Source organism: Rhinatrema bivittatum, chromosome 2 (assembly GCF_901001135.1).
Source record: "Rhinatrema bivittatum chromosome 2, aRhiBiv1.1, whole genome shotgun sequence".
Taxonomy (NCBI): Eukaryota; Metazoa; Chordata; class Amphibia; order Gymnophiona; family Rhinatrematidae; genus Rhinatrema; species Rhinatrema bivittatum.
In genome coordinates this window covers 428583686-428604499 of record NC_042616.1, presented here as the reverse complement: position 1 = coordinate 428604499, position 20814 = coordinate 428583686, and the positions used below count along the sequence as shown (strand labels likewise).

General features: G+C 45.8%; 1 protein-coding gene across 1 annotated transcript in view; it reads right to left on the bottom strand.

The window, feature by feature from the left end:
• The window catches only part of PHLPP1 (PH domain and leucine rich repeat protein phosphatase 1), a 418300-nt gene extending 415599 nt beyond the window's left edge, over positions 1-2701 (bottom strand). Inside the window, exon 1 of the mRNA XM_029590299.1 lies at positions 1138-2701. Within this exon, the coding sequence (XP_029446159.1) occupies positions 1138-2362 (1225 nt within the window). The 5' untranslated portion in view covers positions 2363-2701. The remainder of the gene's footprint in view (positions 1-1137) is intronic.
• Positions 2702-20814: the final 18113 nt, after the last annotated feature.

The window sequence follows — 20814 nt, the reverse complement described above, 5'->3', positions numbered from 1 at the left end:
ATGACTAATTCATAATCTGAGTGACTTTTGTACCCCACCAGGCAATATAATATATTGGCTGCTGTTACAAAGTAAAACCATGGTCACGTGTGCATGTGTTCCATTACAACCCTAAAACATTCTCGTTTTCAAGGTAGAAACATCAAGGGCCCTTCAACCTGTTCCCTCTGTTTATTTTCCCCTTCGGGTCCTCTGGCACATGGTCTGCAGACCTACTTGCATTGCCACTTTATAGCTAAACAATCTGCAGGCACTTTTGTAAAATCAATCATCAGAAACCACCCTTCCTTCAGGGCTATGTACTAGAAGCCTGATAAAACTCCAAGTCTCCCACTCAACAATGGCAGCGCCACATGCCACACCATTAAGTCTAGAGTTTGTGACAGATCCATCTTCAGCACCTTGAGTATCTATCCCCCTGAGCTGGGGAGAAAACCTTGCACACCCTGCAACCCGGGAGTCTTGCACACCTCAAATACAGTTACGTGCACCGAGGCAGATACGGGAAAATTCGAAACTATGTTTCACATAATCTTGCTTGTAAACTGACATGCCAAAACGTTTGTAGCAAGTCTAATTTTAACTCAAGCTACAACACCCATTCATTTTCATCTTCCCAAATCAATTTTAAAACCATGAAAATGTGAAGACTGACTTCTCACATAAAACCGATTAATGTCCCAAGGGATAAGAATGGGGCAACGGTAGGAACAGAACATTGCATCTTAAATCCCTTCCCGATTTCACCCGGGTAGCATGCATTAAATACCGTACCTTAAAAACTTCCCGGAAGCTCGTGTAAAGCTGTGCAAATAAAGTCTCTTTACACAAGAGTTATGGGAATCACCAGCTCAGCAGAAAGGCACGGGCGAGCCGCTCACAGGGCAGCGCTGCTGGGGAGCTGTCATCGCCACAGGAGGATGCCGAGGCTGAGCTAGGGATGCGGGTCTGTGGTATTGGGGGGGGGGGTTCGCTCTTAACGAGCACGGAAAACGAAAAGTCAAACGCAAAGCATCGTACAAGCTCGGGGTGCAGACACCGGGGACTCCGAAAGCAGCACCTTAACTGGCGGCCCCTGCACGGCATGCGATCCACTCCCCTCCCGCAGAGATCCCCCAGCCCGGGGCGGGCTCTTACCTGCATAAAAGCGGATGAGGCAGCCGATCTCGGCCTCCATGCCCTCCTCCTGCAGCCGGCCCCGCTCCCTGAACCCGAGCTGCAGCAGGTAGTCGCTCTGGATCTGCAGCGGCTGCTCGCGCGGCTCCAGCCGGCGGACGGTCTCGCCGTGCAGCTGCACGTAGAGGGCGGGCAGGCGGGGGCTCTGCGGGGGCTCGCCGCTCTCCGGCGCCGGCGGGTAAGCGATGACCGGCGACAAGACCTCCGGGGCGAAGGCATCCGGTCCGTCCGGGCTCAGGCCGAAGCGCTCCGCGTCCAAGAGCGGGCCGTGCAGCCGCAAGGTGCGGGGCGGCGGCACCAGGCAAGGGGCGTCCTCCACCTCCTCCTCCTCGTCGTCGTCTTCCTCCTCCGAGGCCGGGCGGGAGCCGCTCGCCTTCCTGCCGCCGCTGATGGCGATGGACGCCGGGTTCAGGAGCCGGCAGCAGCCGTCGTCGCCCTCGGGCTCCGGGGCGGGCGCCGCGTCTCCGACGGAAGGGAGGGCAGGGAGGCGAGCGCCCGGGGTTGCGGCGGACGGCGCCTCTCCGGCTGTCGCGGGGCCCGGCACTCGCACCGCCGCGCCCCCTCCTCCTCCTCCCCCCGCCGCCTTGTGCCGGAGCTGCAGCAGGCAGGAGGCCACCTCGGCGGCGCCGGTGTGCAAGCTGCAGAGCACGGGCCGCAGGCCGGAAGACAGGTGCCGCTCGGCCACGTGCACGCAGCCCCGCTCCGGCTCGGCCCGGACCCACTCGCGGTCGGCGGGCAGCAGCAGGGGCAGCGCCGGGCGCGCCTTGCCCGCGGGAGCCTTCCTGTCCAGGCTGCGGCCGTTCAGCGATGACGACCAGGAGGGGGCCGCCGCCCCCGCGCCGCAGCAGGGGGACGAGGAGGAGGCGGCGGCGGCGGGAACCAAGGGGGTGGAGGCGGACGGGTACCTCTTCAGCCGCCGCCGCCTCAGCAGCAGGGAGTTGGCGCTGCCGCCGCCCGAGACGTGACTTCCATTGCCGACCTGCAACAGGAGAGGAGTCGGCTGGGAGCTCGCCGGCGGCCGCGGGGCTCCTTGAACGGGCGCCCCGCCCTTTAACTTCAGTCTGAGAGGAGCGGCCGCGGCGTGGTCCGAGGGCTGCGGGAGCTCCCGCTCCATCGCGGCGGCCGGGGACCGCTCCCTGCTCTTCGGCGGCAGCGGCGCCTCTGCTCGCCGCGGAGCGGGCTCCATCCCGATTCTTGGCGCCGCGTCGCGGTTCCGGCGGCAAAGACAAAGAGGCCCAGGATTTAAAAAAAAAAAAAACAATAATAAAATCAGGGGGGGGGGGGATAAAAGGGACAATGGGGCCGCCAAGGTTCCGCGCTCTACGCCGGAATTCGATGCATTCCGTCGGTGCTCGCTCCCCCCGGCTCACTGCCCTTCCACAGCTGTCGCCTCCAACGCCATTACGCGCAGAACCCTCCGGAGCTCATGAATATTAACCAGGAAAGGAGGCGGCCTAGGAGGATTTTTAGCAGCGCGAAAGAAGAGCATTTCGCACAGTTGCGGGTTTGGGGGGTTGTGTTTTTTTGGTTTTTTTTTTTTTTGCATGACGTCATGACAGGAGGAGGTGTTGGTGGCTGGTGTTCGCCGGCACATCCAGGGAGTCATTCAGTGCGCGCGCGCCTAATCAGGTGATTCTGCTGGAACGGGGCGGGAGCCGTCGCCGCGCTTGGGATCTCGGGACATGTAGTTGTCTAGGTTTCGCCGGCGGAGATAATCGGCATCTGCGAAGTATTTTCGGTGAGAGGACGTCCTCCTATCCGGCGGCAGCAGCAGCAGCAGCGAGGTGGTTCAATTGGTTGACTGCTATAAGAGGGAGCGCGCCCTCTGCCGCTGGCTAGTAGATGGAGCAGGTCCAGGAGGAGAGGCTGGAAGTTGTGAATCTTTAGCTGCAAGAGAAAAGCTTACCTGCTTTTTGGAAGAGAGCTGAAATTTCCCTGGAAAGGCTTATAAAATGTAAGAGGATCTGAAGCTGGTTGGTTGCGCAAAGCGTTCGCTCTTGTGGCCTGCGGTGACCTTCAAATTAGGGGATTCAGTGAATTGAGAGACCTTCTTTCCCCCCCCCATCACATTCCTTTCCCTCCACTGCACCACACTGCCTGGAATAATTACCTAACTCTACTTTCTTAAACCCCCCCACCTCCCTAAAACATGCTTTCCAAACTGGAAGCACTTTTTTTTAACATGCACACAATCACCTCTCCTAGCCGCTGGATGCAATACGAAAATGAGATGCCGTGCTAAAAAGGCCATGCTAGGGATAAATTGTGCATCCCTAGCATATCCATAGCATCGAGCACCCATTAGAAGAGGTTGTGCCCGGGTTAGGAAAACAGACTCTCTATTTCGGGTCAGTTTTCAAACCCCGATACCCGCAAATACTGGGAGATACACGCGTGGCCGGGTCACACATGCGCTGACTGCATTTTCAAAGCGGCCCGGCCACACGCATATCAGGAGATACGCAGGGAAGAGCCGGATCTCTAAAAAAGGATGGGACGGGAGCTGGCCAGGACAGCACGATTAGGCGCTGACCTGGTGAAGTGCGCGCTGGCAGCCGGCTGGTGCATGGAACTTCTGCTCGGGAGAGCAAGTAAATTACAATAAAAAAAAAAAAATTAGGTTCATTAGGATGGGTTTAGGGGTCGGGGTGGAGACGGGAAAAGGGAGGAAGGGTAGCTAGGGGTTAAGGAAGTTTCCTTCCAGTCCACTCCTTTATTGGAGCAGACTGGGAGGGAACTGGGGAAAGGCCTAGTCACATCGGCATGCATTTATTAAAAAAATTCCCCCCTTGCGTGCGAGTCGGCACCCGCGCGCATATGCGTGCGCCAATATAAAATGTGCGCGCAGGTAGCCAATTTTAAAATTGACCCCTTTATGAGCATCCATTTTCCTAATCCATGGCTGTGTGGTTGGATGCGCATCCAAAACGCACATCCAACCTCAGGTTAACTCGTGCGCTACCCTGAGTGCACGGTATTGCATCGGCCCGTTAGTAAGTAAGATTGAAAGCCAAACATTGAGATTTTTCTGGTGGTTTGTTTGCAGAATAAATCTGGAACGAACATAGCATTGTTTTGAAAATAAAAAGAGCAACACAAAATATTTAGCTTTTTTTGGTTTTATTTAAATTGTAATTCTTTAATCCCACATGAAAAATCCTAGGTCCCTTTTCTGCATCCTCCCCTTCTCCATCTTCATCCTAGGCCCTTTTCTAATAACAGATTTCACAAGAAAAAAAGCATTCAAAGTACAGTCTTCTGAGGTAAAAATATTTCAACAGCATGAATGCTATATTTACATGCACTGCTGTGGTGCTAGCAAGAAAACCCTGCAAAAAGGACACTTGCAATCCAGATGATATTAGGCCTATTGTAACATAGTAATTACGGTATATAAAGAGAGCAAATGGTCCATCTAGTCTGCCCAGCAAGTTTCTTAAGGTAGTAACTGCTGCTCCAATCAGGTTACCCCATGTTTTTCTTAGTAACTGCCTTAGGGCTTGGTGGAAATGTCTTAATTGTGATTTCAGTTTTTTTGTTAATGATCGTCAGCAACAAGTGAGGATGAAAGGGAAAACCTCCAGCTGGTTTGTACTTGTTCTGGAGTTCCTCAAGGTTCCATATTATCTCCTACATTATTTCATGTTTTTGTTCAGCCATTGTGCTTGTTACTAGGATCCTACAATATCCAATTTAAATTTTAGGCAGACGACATCCAGCTCTACTTCCCTGTTATTGCTGATTTTAATATCACTAAGCAACTGATATATCTCTGTCTAGGGAAAGTTAACGAATGGATGTCTTCAAATGCTATGGTCTGAAATTTTATCCAAAACCAAATTTTTGTGGATCCCCAAAAAGGAAATACCAACAGACCTTACTAATTAATAATTGAAGGATTGCAAATTAAATGTTCTAATCAAAGTTGTAACTTGGACCTAGATTAATTATTTCGCTATAATTATAATTATTATCCACACAAAGAACTTTTAAAAGGTAAGACCAAGAAGAAATGAACAAGATGAGGCAAACGTTTACCTTCTTTTTACGCCATACTAATTCATCATCTCAGATATGTCATATAGTAAGGAACAGTTGGGATATTTTGCAAATCAATCCATTTTTTCAAGCAAAAGGATTGCGATTTGCATTTACAAGGGGACAAAACCTAAAAGAAAGAATTAGTCTTGCTTATTTACAACTGGACCAAGATGATAGAAGAAAAAAATCTGGGCGCTTTAAATGTGGCTCTTGTCATGCTTGACATTCAAACAATCATCAGATTTTTAAACTGAATCGTTATTCAGATTGCTCGACAACACATGTTGTTTACGTTGTCCTTTGTCCGTGTAATAAGATCTATGTCAGCAAGACTGCAGGAATTTTTAGAGTAAAGATTTCAGAACGTCGCAGCTGCTTGAAACATAGCAGAATTGAAGCACCATTGGTAGAACACTGTCTAACTGAAAAAAATGAGTTTAAACAATTAACATTTTTTGCAATAGATAAGGTGGAAAGACATCCTAGGAACAGAGATCAGGAAAAATTACTTGTCCAGAAAGAACAAAGATGGATTTTTAAACTAGGTAGTTTGGAACCAAAGGGATTAAATGCCATTATAGAATGGGGACAATTTCTTTAATACAGAATTTGTTTTTGCCATTTTTCTAACTTTGATTGACAATTTTTGGAATTAAGCATCTACAAATTGACTTGATAGTTTGTTCAGCTGAGCAATTTAATGACTTGAAGTGGCCTATCAAAATTGCCTACGTGGCATGCCAGTATTGGATGTTTTTTTTCAAATGTAAGGATCATTCTGGGACTGCTCACAGCTTTCAGCCATTTTGAATTGAGGTTTGTTAGGCGGTGGAAGTCACGCTTGAAAGTAAACGAGTTTGTGCATCTTTGGTGAGTTGAACTGCTTGTCAATTTTACAATTTGATTGGCTCATTTGTTGTTTTTACATTTCAGAATATGAAATGTAAAATGAGCGGTGTAAAGCATTCCCCGAAGCAGCCAGTTTGGGTGAGACTCTGCTTTTTCAGGACCATGTCATATTGTCATTATGAACTAAAAGTATGGGTAAATGTTAAAATCCGATGCCCACACACCAGATTTTGTATCGGCGCACACATGTGCACATGGATAGTCCTCTTGCATGCATGGGGGGTGGGGAGATTCTTGTAAAAACCGCAAGGCGACACGAGTAGGCCTACCCCAGTTCCCTCCCTGTCCACTCCAATAAAGTAGCGGACTGGGAGGGAACTTCCCTAACCCTATCCTTCTTCCCTCTTCCCCTTTCCCCCCAAACTCTAAACCCCACCTATCTACCCTAATTTTTTTAGTTCCTGAATTTACCCGCTCCATGGAGCAGGTGTAATAAGTTCCTTTATAAAATAGGCCCGGCGCATGTAGAGCTTTTCAAATCCGGCCCTTTTTGTAGAAGAAAGTATAACTTTTATTGTGAGGAGGTTTTTTTCAGCCATCCCTCCTGACTGGGAATTGGTCCCCACCCTCAGACAATTCCACTCGAGGATTCATCTATGCAGCAAAACTAAAAAGAATCAAGTACAGTACAATCATAGAGACCCCTTCCTGATCTCCACTAACATGGGACCATGATACAGGGCTGGGTGTTGGGGAAGACGCTGGGCTTTCAGGTAGGATTTTTGCTATTTTAGAATGGGAGCCCTGACCTAGGAATCCCGGTTAATCTGCTGGGAGAGCTTTAGTGCAGATTTTATACCACCTTGGGAAGCAAAGGTCACCTACCCAGATGGAGACACCCTAACTGTATGGAAACAGCATGTAAATGCGCACTTATTCAAGATGAACTTTAAATGGTCTTTTAATAATCAGTAAATTATTATTTAACACCCAGTTCCTGGTCCTGTCTATTCTTTCACCACATCTCCCTCCCGGGGTTGCCAGCACAGCTGTCATCACACATAGGCCCATAGACGAGAGTCTCCCCCTATAAAATTAATTCCCCCTCCCCCCAGGGATCAGGAGTCGAGCTTGGGATGCAGTCAGCTAGCCAGAGCAGACCCAAAGGTTATAAATTAGATGTGTGCCCTGAGGGAGTTAACCACTTCCAGAAAAGGGGTTACATATTTATTTATTTATTTTATTTATTTGATCATTTTATATACCGCAACTTTTGTAAATAACTTCAAGCCGATTTACAGAGTTCTTTAAAAGACAATACATAAATAACCAAAGCATTCTTCAAAATTAACACAATATATGATGCCCAGAAAAGTTATAATCTCAAAGTAAAATAACCCCCCATCAATTACAGATTACAATATTATAAACATACTAAAACAATACAGATATAGCTAACCTAAAACATTATCATGGACTAATTCCATAATAAAATATAAATTAAATAATAAAAAATATAAATAATCATAAAATAAACCTAAGAAAAAACTGAATAGGGAGGGAAATTAAGTTTTTTAAGCTTGGCCGGTTTGCATGTATGCCTACTCAAATAGCCACGTCTTCAAGGATTTTTTTAAAGTGCTTACATTTGTCTCAAGCCTAATATCAAGTGGGAGAGCATTCCAATGAGCTGGCCCTGCCAATGAGAGGGCTCTTTCTCTAACTGCGGTTAAGTGAGCTAATTTAGGCGAGGGAATGGATAGACGGGCTTTTCCCAAAGACCTGAGGTTTCGTTGTGGAGTGTGTATATGCAGAGAGGCATTTAACCAATCTGAGTTATTGCCATAGAACGATTTATGAATTAAAGTCAAACTCTTGTATAGAATGCAAAATTGTACTGGTAGCCAATGGAGCTCCATCAATAGTGGCGTAATATGATCATATTTTCTTTTATTAGTGAGGAGCCGTGCCGCTGCATTCTGCAACAATTGCAATGGTCGAATAGTTGAAGCAGGGTGTCCCAACAATAGGGCATTACAATAATCTAATTTAGTTAGAAGAAGAGCCTGCAACACTGTGCGGAAGTCACTACTATGTAAAAAGGGCTTTAATTTTCTCAGAATTTGTAATTTATAGAAGCCCTCCTTGATAGTGGTCTTAATAAAGGCTTTCAAATTCAGTTCTGTATCCAAGATACAGCCAAGATCTCTAACATATGTATGTTGTACTCCCTAAAATGTGTTTACATCCACTACAAATGCTTCAAAATTCCGCAGTGAGACAAATACCAAGAGCCTCTAAATATGAGCATATCAACCAGTCCTCTACAGGCTTCATTGGCTGACAGTCAGTGTATACATTTTAGAATAATAACCCTGATTTTTAAAGTATATCCATGGTGCTCAAAAATATGCTTCATCTCCTTCCTGTGCCAAGTCATAAGAAAGTCATTCTCCAAGAGACGCACAGCGCTTTCTTCAGCAAGTTTTTATTGCAGCTCGTGTAACGTTAGCACATCGTTGGAAAGACAGCATGGTGCCCAGTCTGCCCAAGGTTCAACATAAACTTCATAGTATCTATCAACTCGCTCGCCTCACAGCGATACACCACGACAGGCTAACATCATTCCTTAAGACATGGGCACCCTATCAGTCCTGGATGGCAGCTCAGGAGTAACGGACCGGGCAGCAGGGATCTGAACGCCAAGATCGAGACGAAGATACAGTGCACTCCTATACCGATTTCTCCACAGCCTTTATCTGGACATTTATACACTACCTGCAATTTTTGGAACCGTATCATCTATGATTATTAACCACACCTTTACTACTCTATTTTATTTTATTCTTTATTTACTTGCTGATTTCACCCCTGTTACTCATGGGGGAGGGAGGGGAGGGCGGGAACAAATGTTGTTATAAGTAAACTCTTTATTGAAGCATATGTGCATATGTCTTTTTCAGATTGTATTCAACGGTGATGGCGCTAATGTCTGTAACCTAAATGGCATATACTGTTGTATAATTATTTTTATTCTGGTTTAATAATAAAAAAAGATTAAAACAAAAAAAAAATGCTTCATCTCCTTCCTGTGCCAAGTCATAAGAAAGTCATTCTCCAAGAGACCCGCAATCAGGCCTTCTCTGTAATTGGTTCCCTCTTTTGGAATTTGTTACCAGAATATTTGAAAATACTAACTGATTTTGAAGTTTAGAAAAAAATTGAAGACCATATTGTTCACTGAAGCGTTCAGTGACTATTTAGTTTTTTATATTTTGTTTTATTTTGATTTTAAAATCTTTTACAGTAACGTTTTAGATTATGTGCATATCAATATTAGAATATTGTTAGTGTGATTGTATGTGAAGATGTTACTTTAGATTTTGTTGCCCACTTAGAATGACCTCATGATAGGCAAGCTATAAATTTGGAAATAAGTAAAAAAAAAAAACTGCCACTCTGTACAGGTTTCCCCCAAGCTTTATGTTAAGGGTAGTAATATTAGAAATCAGAACCAAAGAACTGTCAAATCCACAAAAAAATACTGCTAGCAACATTTTTAAAAGGTGAGCAGCCTTCTTAATAATTCAGACAGTGCTGCTTGAACGTGCTTTGCTTTTGGACTTGGCCATAGAAGCAGTCCTGAGCTTTTTCCCTAATGTCTGTGTATCAGTACCCCTCATAGATACTCTCACATACACACACCCACAAGCTTTCACTCTCATATTCTCTACATACACACACACACAAGGTTTCACTCTTATATTCTCTACATACACACACACACACAAGCTCTCCCTCTCATATTCTCTACATACACACACAAGCTCTCCCTCTCATATATACTCTCCCACACACACACACCCACAAGCTTTCACTCTCATATTCTCTACATACACACACAAGCTCTCCCTCTCATATATACTCTCCCACACACACCCACAAGCTCTCACTCTCCTATGCTCTACATAAAATCACACACACACACACACACACACACAAGCTCTCCCTCTCATACTCTCCCACACACACTCACAAGCTCTCACTCTCATATTCTCTCTACATTTACACACACACAAGCTCTCCCTCTCATATATACACTCACACTCACACACCCACAAGCTCTCACTCTCACATGCTCTACCACAACAACAAGCTCTCACTCTTTCAAACCTCCCCCCTCCCCCATTCTCACACACACAGAGGCACACCCAGGTTCCCATTCTTATACTTACAGAGATGCACACACAGGTTCTCATTATAATATACACAGAGACACACCCCCAATCTCCCATTCTCATCCACAGACAGATGCACACTCAGGCTCCCATTCTCACTCACATACAAACATGCCCAGGCTTCCATTCTCACACACACACACACACACATACATACAGGGCCTTTTTATCAGGTACAGCCAAACTCCAACTTCTGCTGCCACAGGGATGGGATCCTGCAAAGGCCTTCCTGTTCTGGCCCTCCTCTTTGCTGTCGCGGGGATGGGATCCTGCAACAACATTGCAACTCCAATCCTCCTCTTCGCTGTCACAGGGATGGGATCCTGCAACAGCATTGTAGCTCCAACCCTCTTCTTCACCACCGTAGGATGGGACCCCGCGACGGCATTGCTGCTCTGGGCTCCAGCCCTCTTCCAGGTCAGACAGCCCTGGTTGGGTGGGCCTGAGCCCAAAGTGGGTGGGCCAAGGCCCACCCATGGCTACCCCACTGGTTATAGTCCCTGGGGAGGGGTAGATGTATGTCCCAGTGTGTGCTGATGGTGTTAAATAGTCAATGGAGCCACGTTCTTAGCGTCCAAACAAATCGTTACTATCACAAATAAGTGAAATAGGTACAATACTGGTTCACAGCACCACAGAAAGTTCCTTTTACAATCTCCTCCCTCAATCTGTGAAGGAATATTAGCTGCCAGAGCCAGGGGAATTTTTACCCTCCAGGGCTTGGAAAAATAGAGTCCCCAGGTGGACAAGGTGTCCTTTAGCTGAGCAGGAACACCCCTCCAGCTGACAAAGATACCCACAGAGATTTAAACTTTCTCTCTCCCCAGGGGTCTTGAGAATCACCAGATGGGTGCCCCTTTTGCTGACAGGCTTTGTCTTTACTCACTGTTAGGTGACGCAACCTTATGCTCTAATGCAGTCCTTTGTTCTTGTCTTCGGGGTCCCTAATGGGAGGGGATCCTCTGGAGTTAGGTGTCTTGGTGCTCCAGTCAGGAAGAAAGGGCAGTCAGAACTTCCTCCTGGGTCCTGAAAGTAATCTTTAGAGAAAATAAAAATACCACCAGAGTGAACCCCTACAGCAGGTCCCTGTCACTCCCAACCTCACTGAGAATATAGGGGGACAGATCTTCCCTAATCTGCCCAGGCCCAGATCCAGGGTTTCCCATTCCCTGGGCCCAGGAGCAGAACAGGCTTCAGTAAGGCTCCTACCACTTAAAAATTTAAATTCCCAAAAATGTACCCAGATGGAGAATTCCTCCAAGGAAGTGGATAGGCAAAACCCCTCCCAACCCTAGCCAGAACCACCAAACAGGGTTTGCTTGGCTCCTCTGGATGGGCATGAAAACCAACAAAAAAAACTAAGCTCCTTTCTACCTCTGAAGGCTGTTCACAACTCAAAGGACTGCCTCTCTAGCCCTGCTTTTAAAAGTCACTAGAGGGATGGTCATTCCAGACCCCGCAGAACGAGGGGCTGCATTTGAATGAAACCTCCCCCACTATCATCCTGCATTAGGTCTGCTTGACACTTGATTCCCAGGGCTTACTGGTGACCCAGAAAGGGACCCGGGTTACGCCAATAATGTCATCAACAAGTGTTTAAAGTCTTTTTCTTATTTTTTGTGTGAAACAATCCAGTAGTGCTGTGTAGGCTCCTTCGGTAACCCCACGTTTGAAACATATGGACTAACAGTGCGTAACGTCTCTTTTGTTGCAAACCGATTCAGTAATGCTGTGATTCCATGGAACTGGGGGCCCTCGGGATTTTCTCTGTCACGCCTTCATCATACACCTGCCCCTTTCCTAACTCTCGGCGCCACCATCCGCCCCCAACTCTGCACCTTGTTCAAGACGCACACACACTGGCACCCAAGAACCTAAAAGACTTTTCACCTTGCTCCCAAATCCTGCTCCTGCTACTGTTATTAAGACATTGACAATCATCAATTCAATCTTTTATAATTTTGTATTTGTCTTTTTCCTTCATCCTAATGCCATCTTTTTTATGTTGCCCTTCTTGTTCCCACCTTCTTTGTGCATAATATCCATTTTATTACATTTTTCAAATATATAACAGGATGAGAGTACAGTGCTACATCACAGAAACTGAAATGCACGTTCCCCTACAATCCTGAGTTCCTTTGAATACACAAGGAGGGTTCACCAAGCAGAAAGAATTCAGAATAAACCCTCATAAATTGTGCCCTTTAATTGCTCAGACTGGCTACTCATTACATCCTTATAGTTTCCAGTCAGCAAATATTAATTGTAATGATTCTAGCCTGTCCTCCAGGCTTTTCTCATTACCCAAACGCTTTTAGGAATAGACTCCAGATTTCCTGAAATTTATGACCGAGATCCTGATTAGCATAAACGTTTCCACTAAGATAATGTCCCATGTTCTGCTGAGCCAGTCACTTGTTCTCGGACCAATAGGGACCCTCCACTTTGCTGTTACCGACATCCTAGCAGGTCCTCAGCAAGCATGGGATTCATTTATTTTTCAGTGGGTAAGCTCTCACTGGCAGACCTAATCAAATACTTCTGTGATTAATGCTCCTTAGTGTAATCTGCATAGTCTTAATTTTTTTTTAAAACTCTTTATTTAAGTAACAGACAGTAAACCTGCTTACAAATATGTATATAGCTCAAATACAATATCTTAGTGGGTAGGGATCAAAAATAAAGTTTAATACATCTTCATACTAACAAGTTCCCAAAATGCCCCTCAAGACTGCATACCAACCTATACCCTTGTTCTTCACCCATATTCAGAATTTTTGTGAAAGGAAAACAGCTGCTCACTTAGCGCTCTCTTGTGTATTTGCGCAAACGTTGCAATAAAAGTGGGCCAGACTTCCGGTGAGTCGCTATGGGAAACTTTGCCGCCTGTAATTAACTGATCACAAAGCCTGCGCTGATACACTTTTAATGCCCAAAGCCCGAGCAAACATAAGTGCAGGAGACGGACGAAATGCGGAATCTTAATTTTCATCTTGCAGAATTCTTTTGGCGCACCGCACAGAACCACCACATTGGGAAAATAGAGGGTAATTTTCTAAGGCATTTTCAAGGGTAAAACTGTGCTTTACACGCAAAATTGGCTGTATAAAATCACCTGCCCTATATGTGGGTAAACGTAGGCTCGTATGCCCTGTTTGCATGTAAGTTTTGCCAGGACTGAGCGGGGGGGGGGGGGGGGGGGGATGGTGAAGTTGAGGAGGGGTTTGGAACTTGCACACATATTTTTGCATTTTCAAAAGCACGTGCACGAGACTTCTCAAATTCTTTCTGCGCACTCTGGGCCGGATTTTATAAATTAGCGCGAGCGCGTACTTTTGTTTGCGCACCAGGCACGAACAAGAGTATGCGGGATTTTAATAGATACGCGCGTATCCATTAAAATCCGGGGTCGGCGCGCGCAAGGCTGCCCAAAATCAGCAGCCTGCGCGCGCCGAGCCGCGCAGCCTGCCTCCGTTCCCTCCGAGGCCGCTCCGAAATCGGAGCGGCCTCGGAGGGAACTTTCCTTCCACCCCCCCGCACCTTCCCTTCCCTTACCTAACTCACCCCCCTGGCCCTATCTAAACCCCCCCCTACCTTTGTCGGCAAAGTTACGCCTGCTTCCAGCAGGCGTAACTTTGCGCACGCCGGCCGGCTGCCCCGCTCCATGTTCCGGTCCCGGGGGCTGGTCCGGAGGCCACGGCCATGCCCCCGGGCCGAAACCACGCCCACTGCGCCGCCCCCGAAATGCCGCATCACACGTGACACACCCCCAAAACGCTGCGTCACTCCAGGCACGCCCCCGACACATCCTTCCATGCAAGCCCCGGGACTTACGTGCATCCCGGGGCTTGCGCGCGCAGGGGGCGTTTGGGGTAGGTTTTCGGGGGGTACGCGCGTACCCCTTTGAAAATCTACCCGATAGTGATTGTGTGCACAGCATGGAGACGTGGAGCCCGGGCAACCTTCTCCGAGCAGCAGCTGCAGCCTGCACGCAGCGGCAGTTGCACCCCCTAAAGCGGGCACAGCAGGAATGGGAGTTGGGTTCCATGTGGCAGTTTGAGCTGCTTTGGGTTAGATGAGCATAAAATTGCCGCTGGGCACCCTTAGATGGGCCTTTTTTGGTCTTTATCGGCCGCCTTTTGCTATATTACTATAATGTTGGTGGGATGACTTTCAAAGCGAACTTTCATGCCTAACTTCACTTTGAAAGCTGGTGTAACATGCACATTGTAGTCAGTTAGAAATGTACCCTTAGTGGCCATCCCTGTGTTGCACTTTCTCCAGCAAAGGCTTACACTGTTTAACTAGTTCCATCTCCTAATTGTTTTATATGCATTCTCTAACAGCACGCTAGACCTGGACTGTCTTGCCCATTTCCATGTTTGGCTCCATTAATCTATGTCCAGTGCAATGTTTTAAGTTGGGTTTTTTTTTTCTCCCCCACTTCAAGCAGTAATCAGGAGACCGCGCTTCGTATCCAGCGATTGATATATTGAGGAAACAAATCCCTTAGAGGGGCCTTTAGTTAACAAATTACTTTCTAATGATACTTTATTTGATGCTTTCTTATTTATATCTCCCATGTAATACTGTAAATCGAAAGACGCCAAACCTCACTAGGACCTTTATTCTTCTGTGCTCTGAAAACTTCCTCTGATAAACCAGGAGAGAGAACACAGGATTGTTTACCATAGGCATAATTAGAAGCAGTTTGTCAATAAATAAGTGGCATTCCCACGTGGGCGTTTAGGTCGGGGGAGGAGTGAAGCAGCCTGAGTGCATTCATTTTTCTTAAGGCATACGGGCTTATCTGCCCCTTTCTGGCCGGTGGCACAAATAGGTGGGAAGCAGATGGGCATGTTCGACCACACGGACTTTGCACCCCGATTCTCCCAGGGAAACTGCCCTTTTCAAAATGCGCCACAACATACAGTCCATGGGCGAAAAGTGCGTAACATATGCGCGTATCCCGAGAAAATCTGCCCCTGCGCGCGCCGAGCCTATTTTGCATAGGCTCGGCGGTGCGCAAGTCCCGGGGCTTTGAAAAACGACGGGGGCGGGTCTGGGGGCGGGTCTGGGGGCGGGTCCAGGGGGGTCAGGGGGTGGTCCGGGGGCATAGCGGTGGTCTGGGGGCGGTCCCAAGGCCTTCTTCGTTGCGGCCATGCCGGCCGGCGCGCGCAAGTTACGCCTGCCTCAGGCAGGTGTAAGAAATAAAATAAGGTGGGGGGGATTTAGGTAGGGCTGGAGGGTGGGTTAGATAGGGGAAGGGAGGGGAAGGTGTGCGGGACCGAAAAAAATGTTCCCTCCGAGGCCGCACCAATTTTGGAGCGGCCTCGGAGGGAACGGGGAAAGCCATCGGGGCTCCCCTAGGGCTCGGCACGTGCAAGGTGCACAAGTGTGCACCCCCTTGCACGCGCCAACCCTGGATTTTATAACATGCGCGCTGCTGCGTGCGCATAAATCTACACCCGCGCATACGTTTTAAAATCTGGCCCTTAATGTGCGTAATTTGCACAGGTATAGAGTACACAGGTACTTGTGCCCAGGGTCCCTGCTGGCCCAGAATTTTGAAAGGGAAATCCCTATGGTGGAGCTTTCCTTTGCAAATGATCTTGCAGGCCCACAGCTGCAAAGTATAAATAGCCCCTTATCTCTACAAAGACATTAAAAAGGATCACAAGCCCCCGCTGAACCAAACCATAAAGGGGGCGGTTTTGAAGCCCCACAGGTACAAATCTGCAGGCTCCCCACTGGCTTTGAAAATGGCCCCCTTTAATGCTTAATTCAGCGGGGGATTGTGATCCCTTTTCATTTCTCCATGTGGCCTAAGCAATCAGATCATTTCTTCCAACTCTCTCTGGGGTGTTTCCATATTTTTGAGTGAGGTTTCAGGTACCCGTTCACAGCTGATACACCTGATAATACTTTTACACATTTGGTACAGCTAAGCCTCCTACTGTTGCCTCCTTAACTTCTTTTTAGAAATTTAAAGGTGAATTTTCAGAAGTAGCACATATGTACAAAGCAGCACGTATGTGTGTATAATAGTTTATATGCGAGTGCATGCTATTTTAGAACCCTCAGCTTACACGTGTAAAGCGGAGTCCACGAGCAAATTTGCGTATATAAGAAAAGGGGGCAGTCTAGGGGTGCTCCAGGGAGGGGCCAATATTTACAGGGGTAAGTTGCTATTTTATAAGTGATTTACGCATGTAAATTTGGCACATTTACTTGCCCTATATCTGGAATAAGTGATCGTAAACATCATAAAAGTGGAAAAAATGGCTTGGTGAGGGGTCTGGGTGAAATGGGGCGATTTCAGGCTGAAAAGCCAGAGGGATCTTCATGAGCTGCAGATGGACTGGGCAAACTGGATGGGCCATACAGTCTTTCTGCAGTCATGTTTTTTTTTTTTTTCTATGAACTAATTGGTAAAACTGATTAGTTCATTGCTGCATGCGTGTAAAAGCTGACATATGGGGGGAGAGGGGGTAAATGTGTCTAAATGACGCTTGTAAAATCTGCTTGTAAATGCCTTTCAAATGTGAAGTAAAGGTACACGGGTGTATTATTTGCACACATTATCTCCAGCTAAATTCTGACTTATTGGCTAAGTAGCCCCTTTACCGCTACTTAGATGGACACATTTGCCCTTATCCAGATAAGTAGGCGCTACTTAGCCAGATAAATCTGAAAAGCATTATTTGTCCATCTATGTAGTGCTTTTTGGACTTATCTAAATATGAAAGATAGCCAGATAAGTCTACAAAATAGCACTACATAGATGGATAAGTCTTAAAACACTACTTATCTGGCAGTCAGATAGCCGGATAAGTCTATATGTACCACTTATCCAGCTATCTGATTAAGCCAGATATGTAGCGCTTTTTAGACTTATTAGGCTATTTGATTTAACTGGATATATAGGGGCAGATTTTTAATCCTACGTGCGCAGGGTACATTTGTGCGTGCTACCCGGTGCGCACAAATATACACCCGATTTTATAACATGTGCGCACTGCCGCGCGCATGTTATAAAATCCAGGGTCGGTGCACACTTGTGCACCTTACGCGCGCCGAGCCCTAGGGGAGCCCTGATGCCTTTCCCCACTCCCTCCCACCTTCCCCTCCCTTCCCTTATCTAACCCACCCCCTAGCTCTACCTAAATCCCCCCCCTTATTTTATCTTTTACGTCTGCGCGCGCCGGCCTGCTGCTGGCGTGTGAACCTCCGGCACGGCCACTGTGCCGGAGGGCTCGGGACCGCCCCCTTTTCAAAGCCCCGGGACATACGCTCATCCTGGGGCTTGCGCGCATCGCCGAGCCTATGCAAAATAGGCTCAGCGCGCGCAGGGGCAGGTTTTCGGGGTTACGCACGTAACCCTTTGAAAATCTACCCCATAGCGTTTTAAGATTTATCTAAGTAGCACTTTTTCAGACTTAACGGCTATCTTACTTGGCCAGATAAGTCTGAAAAGCGCTACTTTGATGGATAAGTAACACTTTTGAAACTTGTCTGGCTTAGCCAGATAAATCAGATTTTATCTGGATAATGGCCCCCTACTTATGCAGATAAGATTGAACTTGTGTGGCACATGGTTTTACATACAAGACCATGTTTACTTACCTAAGGCTTGTCATACTGGCTCAGACCAAGGGTCCATCAAGCCCAGTATCCTGTTTCTAACAGTGGGCAATCCATATCACAGGTACCTGGCAGGATCCCAAGCTGCTTATCCCAAGAATAAGCAGTGGATTTCTGCAACTCTATTTTAATTATTTATTAATTATTTATTTATTTAACAAGTTTTGTATACCGTGTATTTGGTTTTGCCATCATAACAGTTTATAGGACAAAAATATTAGGAGAGTAACTTTTGAGTTTCAACATATTGTTAATGGACTTCTCCTCCAGGAACATGTCCAAACCTTTTTTAAACACAGCTATACTAATAGTTTTCACCACATCCTCTGGAAACAAATTCCATAGCTTAATTATGCATTGAGTAAAAAATATTTTCTCTTATTAGTTTTAAATGTATTACTTAGTAACTTCATTGTATGTCCCCTAGTCTTTGTACTTTTTGAAAGAGTAAATAACTAATTAATGTTTACTCATTTCATTCCACTCATTATTTTATAGACATCTATCATATCTCTTCTCAGCCGTCTCTTCTCCAAGTGAAGAGTCCTAATCTCTTTAGCCTTTCTTCAGAAAGAATTGTTCCATCCCCTTTATCATCATGGTCACCCTTCTCTGTAACTTTTCTAATTCTGCTATATCTTTCTTGAGACGTGGTGACCAAAACTGAACACAATACTCAAGATGAGGTTGCACCATGGAGCAATACAGAGGCATTATGATATTCTCTGTCTTATCTCCATTTCTCTCCTAATAATCCCTAGCATTCTATTTACTTTTTTGGTTGCTGCTGTACACTGAGCAGAAGATTTCAACGTATTTTCAATGATGACACTTAGATCCTTTTCCTGAATGGTGATTCCTAATGTGGAACTTTGCATTATGTAGCTATAATTTGGGTTACTCTTCCCTAAGTGCATCACTTTGCACTTGTCTATATTAAATTTAATTTACCATTTGCTTGCCCAGTCTCCCAGTTTTGCAATGTTCTCTTGCAATTTCTCACAATCCTCTTGTGATTTGACAACTTTGAATAATTTTGTTTCCTTGGCAAATTTGATCACTTTACTTGTTCCCATTTCCAGGTCATTTATAAATATATTAAAAAGCATTGGTCCCAGAACAGATCCCTGGGGCACTCCACTATTCACATTTTTCCATTGGAAAAATTTACTATTTAGTATTACTCTTTGTTTTCTATCTTTTAACTAGTTGCAAATCCACAATAGGATACTGCCCCCTATCCCATGACTTTCTAATTTCCTAAGAAGTCTCTCATAAGGGATGTTCTCTAATGCTTTCTGGAAATCCAGATACACTATATCAACTGGCTCACCTTTATCCACGTTTATTTACGCCCTCAAAAAAATGTAGCAAATTTGTGAGGCAAGTCTTCCCTTGGCTAAATCTATGTTGGCTTTGACCCATTGAACTAGGCTTATCTATATGTTTAGCAATTTTATTCTTTTTAAGATAGTTTTGACCATTTTGTCTGGCACAGATGCCAAACTTGCTGCTCTGTAATTTCCTGGATCACCCCTTGATATAGAAGAAGAAAGTTTGTGAAGGGTTTTAGGAACATGAGCCCTCGTGGAGCGAAAACCAATTTCAATGTGTTATCCACTATGACACCTAGATCTCTTTCTTGGGTTGTAGCACCTAATATGGAACCCAACATTGTGTAATTATAGCATGGGTTATTTTTCCCTATATGCATCACCTTGCACTTATCCACATTAAATTTCATCTGCCATTTGGATGCCCAATTTTCCAGTCTCACAAGGTCTTCCTGCAATTTATCACAATCTGCTTGTGATTTAACTACTCTGAACAATTTTGTGTCAAAGACAGGAAACAGAGAGTAGGATTAAATGGGCAATTTTCTCAGTGGAAGGGAGTGGACAGTGGAGTGCCTCAGGGATCTGTATTGGGACCCTTACTGTTCAATATATTTATAAATGATCTGGAAAGAAATACAACGAGTGAGATAATCAAATTTGCAGATGACACAAAATTATTCAGAGTAGTTAAATCACAAGCAGATTGTGATAAATTGCAGGAAGACCTTGTGAGACTGGAAAATTGGGCATCCAAATGGCAGATGAAATTTAATGTGGATAAGTGCAAGGTGATGCATATAGGGAAAAATAACCCATGCTATAATTACACAATGTTGGGTTCCATATTAGGTGCTACAACCCAAGAAAGAGATCTAGGTGTCATAGTGGATAACACATTGAAATCGTCGGCGCAGTGTGCTGCGGCAGTCAAAAAAGCAAACAGAATGTTGGGAATTATTAGAAAAGGAATGATGAATAAAACGGAAAATGTCATAATGCCTCTGTATCGCTCCATGGTGAGACCGCACCTTGAATACTGTGTACAATTCTGGTCGCCGCATCTCAAAAAAAGATATAATTGCGATGGAGAAGGTACAGAGAAGGGCTACCAAAATGATAAGGGGAATGGAACAACTCCCCTATGAGGAAAGACTAAAGAGGTTAGGACTTTTCAGCTTGGAGAAGAGACGACTGAGGGGGGATATGATAGAGGTGTTTAAAATCATGAGAGGTCTAGAACAGGTAGATGTGAATCGGTTATTTACTCTTTCGGATAGTAGAAAGACTAGGGGGCACTCCATGAAGTTAGCATGGGGCACATTTAAAACTAATCGGAGAAAGTTCTTTTGTACTCAATGCACAATTAAACTCTGGAATTTGTTGCCAGAGGATGTGGTTCGTGCAGTTAGTATAGCTGTGTTTAAAAAAGGATTGGATAAGTTCTTGGAGGAGAAGTCCATTACCTGCTATTAAGTTCACTTAGAGAATAGCCACTGCCATTAGCAATGGTTACATGGAATAGACTTAGT